The sequence below is a fragment of the Eurypyga helias genome, unplaced genomic scaffold (assembly GCF_000690775.1).
Source record: "Eurypyga helias isolate BGI_N326 unplaced genomic scaffold, ASM69077v1 scaffold30133, whole genome shotgun sequence".
Classification (NCBI taxonomy): Eukaryota; Metazoa; Chordata; class Aves; order Eurypygiformes; family Eurypygidae; genus Eurypyga; species Eurypyga helias.
This window is the reverse complement of record NW_010243580.1, coordinates 42,535-51,526: the sequence shown is the minus strand read 5'-3', so window position 1 is coordinate 51,526 and position 8,992 is coordinate 42,535. Positions and strand designations below refer to the sequence as shown.

At 53.6% G+C, this 8,992-nt stretch overlaps 1 protein-coding gene across 1 annotated transcript in view; it reads left to right on the top strand.

The window, feature by feature from the left end:
* Positions 1-8,412: 8,412 nt before the first annotated feature.
* Positions 8,413-8,992, top strand: part of LAMB3 (laminin, beta 3) — a 23,318-nt gene continuing 22,738 nt past the window's right edge. The window contains 1 exon segment of the mRNA XM_010149481.1: positions 8,413-8,487. Coding sequence (XP_010147783.1) covers positions 8,413-8,487 — 75 coding nt within the window.

Here is an 8,992-nt window from a genome sequence, read left to right as displayed (position 1 = left end):
GGCTGTAAAAGTTGCTAAAGACTTGTCTGTCCCTCCTCAGAGCCTGCTATTTTTTTTCTTTAAATAAAAGGTCCTTATCTTCTCTGCCAACTTGGCAGCAAAGTTTGCAGCTTATTCCTGTGTTCAGGCTATGCTTTTCTCTTCTGCAATGCTTTGAAAAATGACCATTGCAGGAAAGATAGCTGGAGGAGACGACAATTAGACAGGGAAAGTTCAAGGTCCCCATACCTCCAGCCAGGGCTGGAGGCTGTGCTCTCTCCCGGAGAGTGGCGGAGGCTGCTCAGGCCTGGCACAAACACCGCAGAGCAGCCTGGCTGGGCAGTGCGCACTCCCAGGAACAAAGGTCAGCGTGAAGTGCTGGAATCGTGACATTTTGCCTAAAAAATTGGAGTCCTTTCGTCAGGCAGGATTTTCTTTGCCTTATATTTGGAAGTCTCTTTTCCAACCTGAGGGCTAGGAAGGGCACTTTCTATTCACTAAAATGTAGATGGAGATGTCCATGTGATCCCAAAGTACTGAGAGCTGCAGGGAGAGCACAAAGCCCCGGATAATTTTGAGGGTTAACCAAGCAGCTGATAATCATCTGTGGCAAACGCTGTTATGGCAGCACTCAGATTGTGTTGATTTAATTAAATAATATTTCATTCAATTTTGTTTTAAATTTGAGTAACAAACTCTATGCAAGCTCCTTGTGTGGACATTTAAATTGGATTAAGGGTGGATAAAAGGATTAATGATTAACACTAAATTAGACTAATTTTAGCTGTTCCTAATCTTATTTAGGAGAGTCTGCACAAGGAGGCTGTCAGGTTTAATTGCAACTTTGATTAAACCAGGCTTTATAGCTGGGAGAACGGCGTGAGTTGAACGTCATCTGGAAGAAGAGCTCTGCCTGAATTTGCCAAGTGGCGTAAGCACCAGGGGCTTAACCTAAATACTGCCGGCCGGGGGAAGGCTGAGATGTGTGACTGCTCTGAGCAGCTCAGGGAGATGATGCTCTGCAGCCCAGCTCTGCTCACTGGCTTTGCACGTGCTGAGCTTAGCCGGCGCCTGGACCGTGGCGCCGGAGCCACCAGCTTGGGTCAAGCTGCTTTGGAGGGTGCGGACTGCTGACCCTGCTGCTGCTCTGCCCACAGGACCCCAAATGTGACCCCCCTGGGCTGGCTCGTTTTGCACCGGGCTAACCTTGCTTCTGGGAATGGGGGCACCGGGAGTGAGAGCTCTGCCCTTGCTGTGGGTGGATGTGCTTGAGGAGAGGAGCGGGGAGCGCTTCCAGCGCTGCAGAAGGGCTGGGGGCTTGGCTCCCCAGGCTGGTGAGCCGCAGGGCTCGCAGGTGGCTCGGCTCTGGTTTCAGCCGTGTCCCTTGGCCGGCTCACGGCTCCGTGCTGGCAGCGGGGCCGTGGGCAGCTGCCCGTCATGGGCAGGAGCGTGGCAGGCGCTGGGCACGCTGCAGGTGCGTGCTGGTGGCTCGGAGGGGGGAGGGCATGGAGTGAAGACAGGTAAACAGGGAGTGTGAGATGGCCACGGGGCTCAGCCGCGGTGACTCCGACCATTTGTGGCTGTGCTCTCTGCCTTGGCGTCTCGAGGAGTGACACCTCCCGGAGAGGAGGAGGCTGCGGATAAAGGCTGCAAGGACTTAGTGCCCAGCACCTGACATCGCACTCCTTTTGTGCAGCTTTGTGCCCAGCTGCTCTTCCACGACCTGCCGTAGGCCTTTTGTGCCCAGCTGCTCTTCCACCCGACCTGCCGTAGGCCTGGCCAAGTTCTTCTCTCTGAACCCAATTGTTTTTTTCCCATTTAATGTTAATTACCTTGGAGGAAGACATTAATCCAAAATCAACGCAAAGCTTTTGTGTAAGAATTGAGCCCATTCTGACCTAACTGGGAGGCCAGCCCCATGCGGAGTGCCAGCTTGGCCTCCCTGGCTGCTGGAGATCCCTTCCCCCCAGCCCGGACCGTGGCTCTGGGTTTTGCAGAGTCGTGAGGGGAAACTTGAGACAAAATGCCAAGGTCACCACCACCCGTTGGGGACACTTCCCAAAATGTGGCGTAGCCCCGTCTCAGCAGGAGCCCCGCTGAGGCGGAGAGGTGTGTTGCCTCACCTTCCACACGTCTGTGCACGGACAAGGGTCGGGCGCTGCTGGACTTTGTCCGTGACGAGCGCGAGCTTGGCAGCGTGCGTGGGGCGGCAGTTGCATAGTGACCGTGCCTGGAAAAAGCAGGAGAGGATGAGGAGCTGTCTGGGACATGGGGCTGTGCTCCCCCATTCCAGCCCACCGTGCCAGGGGAGGGGAGCAGAGATGGGGCAAAACACTCCTATTTTACCCCAGCAGGATCAAACCCTGTGCACAGCGAGTCCCTTGTTTCAGTTCCAGCAGGCGGGGGGGCAGGACAAGCTGGCAACCAGGAGCAGAAAACAGTGTGACCTCCATTTCGGTCAGCACTCGCGGTGACAAGGAGGGTACGGGGCTTAGGGGGAGCTCCTCACCACCCCAGGGGTTCGAACTCTGCGGCTGATGGTGCAGGCGGAGCGGGGCTGCTGTGCTGAGGGGCTCACTGGCCAGCGGGAGCACAGACACCCCCTCCCCACTCCATCACCATAGCCTGGAAAAGCCAAAATCCTCCAGACGTCAGCCAGACATTTTCCTAATGGAATGTTTTCTCCTGTAGAAAATGGGGACGTGACAAAAATGAAGATGTTCCCCTGCAAGGATAATTTCATCAAGCATCCCCGTGGGAAGCAGGCAGGCTTCCCAGCTGCCCGTACCGGTGTGCCTGGGGGGGCTGTGCCGTGGGAGATGGGCAGCCACAGACCCGTCCGGCCTCGCTCGGACCCTGTGCTGACCTGGTCTGGGGATAATGGAGCTCCGCTGGAAGGGGAAAGAGCTGAGAGTGGGAGGAAGGAAAAGCCTGAGTTAAGGGTGAACACTGACAGCCTTTCTTTAGCTTTAATCTACAGCTGGTGCATTGCTCCTGAGGGAGAGATGGTCCTGCCTTTACTCCTACCAGGATTTGGGATAACTGCTGTGCACGGACCAGCTACCCTCTGGCATTTGGCCAGCTGCACATCCATAGCAGGTCCCGCTGCTGTGCCTGGCCACCTCCGGCACGTAGGCTGAGTCAGCGGGGCACTGCCCTCTGGAGCCAGCTCCCAGGTAACTTGAATTTAAACCTAAACTAGGTCAGCTGGTTTTTCAGTTCAAAGTTTTATTTGCTTTCAGAGCAGGTGTGAAGTTTTCAGGACAGGAACTGGAATTCCATTAGAAATTCCCGAAATGCTTTTAAAAGAGACAGTGGGAGTTAGGAGAGGGAGTGTTTTAAATCATCTGCACGGGCTGGAATGAGGAGGTGGTTTGCTGGTCAGGTTTTAATTAAAATGAGAAATGAAAAGACTAGGTGGAGGAAACATTGTTTTATTCCTGAAATCAGTAGAGAGTTGTCAAAATTTTACAACATGGGACAGCATTCCTTACCACTGGCAAAACCTTCCCACGTTTCCCTCTTCCCATGCAGCTTTGTGCTTCCATGTGTCATGCCACCTTCCAGGTTTTTGCCATGAGCGTTTCCATGTCTGGCCAGTCACACACAGGGTGTACCTGGCCTGATGACGGAGACTGGGATTTCATTCCAGCTCTGGGAAAGTAGGGGCTGGAGAAGACTGCAGCTCCAGAGTTTGCCCTCCCCTGTGCCATGATCCTGCTCGGCATCACTAAGCAAATCATCCTTCTGCCTTATTTTCCCATTTGTAATAGCAGCTGCCCATACAGCAGATGTGATTTGAGGAACTGTGTTTCAGGCATTTATTAATCCTGCAGTGAAAAATGCAACAGCAGCAGTAAGTGTTGTTTAATGTTGATATGCTCTAGCTGTGAAAGTATACTCAATTAGCAACCTCTTCCCTTCATGGAGGTTTTAGGTTTCAAGAGATTAAGTGTTCTTGCATGCACTGCTCTGCCCCTGATTTCCAGCTACCTTTGTGTTCCTCTGAGCTCCAGAGAAGAAGTTAAAACCTGGTCGGACACGATCGTTCCAGCCTGGTCAGTGCTGAGTAACTCTGGCATCACACCTCAACAACTGAATCGAAAGCTATTGGTCTCGGATGTGTCCTTGGAAAAGCTCCCAAAGGAGGAAAGTACTCGAGTACCTTCAATCTGAACAGCAGGGAAACGGATCAGAGGAAGTAAAACACCTACTCATGCCGGAGTCACATCCTGCTCAACTTTGGCTGCCACCACCTGAGCACGGTCGTTGCCGAGGTCACGCTGGGTGCAGCACCCACGAGCTGCCCCAGGATAACGAACCTGGGGTGCCCCCCTCTGCTGCGGCTTGTCCTGCTCCGTCACCGACGTCAGAGCCTGGAAAGAGCGTGGGGAATCTGACTGCACATGGCAGCGGGGCTCTAGCTGCCTGTCCCGCTAAGGGCCCTGATGATAAAAGCAGAGGCTTGGCAGGTGTTAGCCACTGCAGAGTATGAGCTTGTGACACTGAGTGACACGTGTGTCCCCAGCTGGCAGGGCTCTTCTGCACCCTCCCTCATTTTTTGGGGCAAATTAGCTTTTAAAGAGCTGGCTGTGATGCATTTCTGTTCTCAGTGCTGTGACCTCTTTCCACCTGAAACTTAAAACCAGCCCAGCAGCATCTTCCTCGGTTGCTGCCAGCGTGGAGGGGGCTTCAGCCCCCCACCGGCAGCAGGATCATCGGATGCCAGCCCATTGCCGGGGTGCAGGATCGCATGGTGTGGAGTTTACTGCCTCTGACGAGCACTCCGGGGTAGGACAGAGAAACTGCTTAGCAGATCGCACATGTGCACCACAAAAATGATGACATTTTCCTGCCCACGTGAATGTCACCGGGAGCGAACAGCCGGCAGCTTCGCGATGGAGCAGCGGGGAGCTGGTCGCACACCTCATCCTGGAGAAGATGCTTCCAGCAGAGCAGTGTCCCCAGCGCCATGGTAGGCAGGGTATGTCCCATGACTCAGAGCACAGTTTCCTGCAGGAGCTAGTTGTATTTGTTTTCCAGGGAATGTCTTAGCCCCTCCGAGGCCTGTGGGCTCTGACACGGCTCGGCACAGGCTGCTGTGGCTGTAGGCTAAACTGAAAAGGTGCTGCAAGTCCCAAAAGCATCTTTCTGTGATCTCCCACTGATCACAGGGGACTGCTCTAACATATTTTATTTTTGGCAGTGCATTTTTACCATTGTGCCTCCTCTATTTAGCCAGCCCTGCTGTCTTGATGTGTCTCAACCTGTAACACATCGTCACTCCCTGGTACTCCGGACAAGGCTGTCTCCTGCGCCTGGTGAAGTGGGCAGAGCAGCATTCCAGCCTGCCTCCTGAGTCGCATCAGGGGCACAGGGCTGCGTCTGGGATCCCCTGCATGTCCCTGAGCACCCAGCTGATAGCACCTGCTCTTTTTAGTTTGCTGCTTTGATCTGCAGAAGACATTCTGGAAGCAAGACTATTCCCTGCTTTTGTTCTTGTTTGAACTTGCAGAGTCTGAAATTCCAGGTGATGGTTTACCTTGCTTGGGCAAGTCCCTGGGGGCAGGCTGGAGAAGGAAAGGATGGGATCGAGGTATTTTGGATAATTTATTCCAAGGGTTGAGGTGGTATTTCCCAGTCCATTTCCCATTTCCCAGTTTGTGTGGCAGAATTGCAATGTCCCCTGCTTAACAGTAATTTGGGGTGAGGCATCACCATTTCAGAGCCTATTAATGCTCAGCGTTGCTGGTTCTGGTGGGATCCAGGTATTTACAGTCTTTCTGGGAACAGCTTCAGCCTCCTGGTTTGACTACCAGAGCTTTTGGGAATGGCTTTAAACCAGGCAGCACAGGTACCAGCAGTGTCCATTTAGCCAAGGCCTGCATGAGTGTCCCAGCATCCTTGCGGAAAACCGGACCTGTCAGACCTCCCTCTCCTTTGCCTCCCCATCAGAGGAGGACGTTTGATGCGGTCGATGCCTGGGGGGGGTGGTTGGCCCTTTGCTGCAGGAGGTTATGCTCCTGGGGGTTTGATGCTCCGTGTGCGGGAGCGGGGCTGGTGGCACATCTCAGCTCTCACTTTCCCTGTCAAAGGTCCCAGTGGTTCTTCCCTCTTCCCTTTTCTGCCAGCTGAGATGGGAGGAGGCACCTTTGCTGCTGGGGGGAGGAATGTGGCGTTACCGCATTGCTGAGCAGTGAGGATGAGGGCAGGCACACCCTGCCTGCTGCGCACACCTCGGCCGGGAGGAAGCTGAGCCAGTGTTTCACATTCTGTAGCCTTAGGGACAAGATTTTTTTTTCCAGCTCTGAGTGTACCCTTTCTCTGATCTCCTGATCCTCGGCTTGCCAGTGCCTGTGTTGCTCGGCGTGAGGACGAGGAGGTAGGTGACGCACAGCAGAGCAACAGGAACGAAGATCTGGAGTTGTCTATGGTGTGCTGAGCAGGGCAGGGGGGGTGGGTTTGAGGTCGTTTTAGTAACGTAAATGGAAAAGGCTTTGTGTAACTTTTCTGAGGATGGAACATGGTGTTTGAGCCGAAATGCAGTACGTGAGCGATGCCCGGGTGGGGGTTGGTGGCTGCGTGTCCAAGCTGCTGAGCAGCAGTCGCCGCAGTCCTCAGTTTACACAGGTTTGTTAAAAACCTGTTACTTTGCTGGCACTGTAAAAAAAACCAAACCCAAACCCACTGATGATAGTGTTTCCATCAATACTACTGTAAAGCAACAGTGACCACTGGGAAGTGTCAAGAGTGAGAGCGCTGGGTTAGGTCCGAAGCAGAGGGAAGGGCTGGGCATGCAGCTGGGGGTCTGGCTCTTCCATACCCTCCCAGGCTGGTATTAGAGACCATCCTGGCGTGATAGAGTCCTTTGGGAAATCTTGGCACTTTAATAGGCACCCAAACAAGAATTAAGTTTCCTAAATTTGATGGCTGACTTTTTTTTCACAACTAGTGAGTTGACAGGTTTTTTTTTTTAGACAACTCTCAATCTTGCTTTGTGTAAATTTGTGTCCTGAGGAATTCAGTACCCGGACAGGATAGGCTGCGTGATGCAGCCTGTACAGCCCATTCGCTGTGCTTGCAGTCGCCTTCAGGCTGAAGTCTGCTATATGGCTGCACAGGGTGATTATAACTCATGTGGACGTCCCTAATTAAGCGTTAAACGATCACGCTGAGGTGCCGATATTGCTGCTGCCTTGCCGTCGTGGTGCTAAGCACGGTAAAACCTGTCTGAGAAGGTGGGTAAACGTTCGGGGGCATCACCCCGATGCCGACCTGTGCAGCTTAAAGCTGGCTCGGTGACGTCCCGGCGGTGGCCACGCGAGCCCCAAGTGGGGTTACCTGCAGGTGGGTTTTGGCTCGCTGGTTACCTGCATTGCTGCTGGTTCACGCTGCCGTCATCCTTGTCCGAAGTGGTTTATGCCTGCGGCCGCGCGCCCTGCCTAGGAGCTGTCGTGAGTTACGCGGTAACTGGGTGTGTGTGTCTGGGTCCCTGAATCACTGCCTTTATCGTTGCTGCACCCACAGGCACCTACTCTCCCAGGTGAGGCACTGGGTGTTAAAAGCCGGGAGCGGGGAGAGCCACGCTCAGAGGGATCTTGCGGCTGCAGATTGGCTGCCAAGGGAGAAAAACCCTCGCCGTGGGGACTGCGGACAGTGCTCCCGCTCCCACAGGGAAGAGGGCAGGTAAGGTTCCTGGGGGTGTGCTGGTGGCTCTGCCTCCCCCAGGCTCTCCTGCAAGGCTTCCCCGCAGAGACCCTGCAGGAAACACTCGTTCTGCAGCGGTTTTTACGGGTTTCTTCTTTTTGTGGAATGACACTTTGGGCCATTGTGTGCCCTGGTGAGTTTTGTGCTGGAATCGATTCTGGAAGCAGGGCAAAGGGTCGGTGGGAGGACAGAAAGTGCAGCCTGCCTGGGAAGAGTTGGCCGGGGGGGGTGGTGTGCACACCCCTCAGAGCATCATTTCCAGCCCCACGTTGAGACCCGGCGCTGGGGCTGGGTCCCTGCCCGCTACGGATCGCGGTGCTGGGGGCTGCGGCTCCTCGACATCCCCCCGGAGCCGGGCGGTCCGACAGCTCTGCTGAGGGCGAGGTGCCGGGCTGGTACCTGTGGTTCACCTCAGCAATGACATACAGATCCGACGATGGTGTTTGGGGAAGAGGGCAGACTCGTGGATGCTTGAGGAGAATCTTGGGCACGCCTCGTGGCTTAGATGGAAACTAGGATTCTTTGTGCATTAAAAAAAACCCCAAATATGATCTGAGCATCTGATTTTCCTCTTCATTCTTGATTTTCCATCCATGTTACTCTGTTCTAGGTCAATTAAAATTTTCTCCCTGTAAACCAAGAAGGAATGTGAGGGACCCGGACTGGCATTTTCAGCTCATTTTTTGCTCTTGTTGCAAATTCTTCCCCAGGTGTGTCCTCGGCGGTATGGAGTCTCCCTGCCAGCTTTGGCTGTGGGCATTATTTGTACTCCTGGGTAAGGCTCACCACGCTGTTTCTGAGAGGGTATGGGGGAAGAAATGCAGCCAGTACAAGCTCTGCATTAGTGGCAGTAGCAGGGAGAGTGGTGTTTGGCAAAAGGCTGCTCCCCGTCCCGAGCAACCGGCTGTAGGGGTGGCTGTACAGGCGAATGGGGGACACGGAGCAGGGCTGTTCAGGATGATGGGAGGGAACTGAGCCATCCCAGCAGTCCAGACATGGGTCATGGCAAGGAAGAGTTTCAGAAATAACTGTTAGTACAAAGCACTTTAAAAAAACACCTTTTCTTATTAAAAACTAATTAAATTAATTTAAATTAAATTAATTCAAAATGAAGGCAATTCCTTAAAATTACAGCAAAATACCTTTGTCCTTCTTAGCATATGCATTTTGTAGGTTTGTCCCAAGCACGACCTTGTAGTCGGTCTGTTGTAGAAACCAGGAGCTGTGCTGGTTGGTGCCTGTGTGCCACCCTGGCACAACCCCACATCCTGTTTTCCTGCTCTTCCAGCTGCCCCGGGGCTCCTGG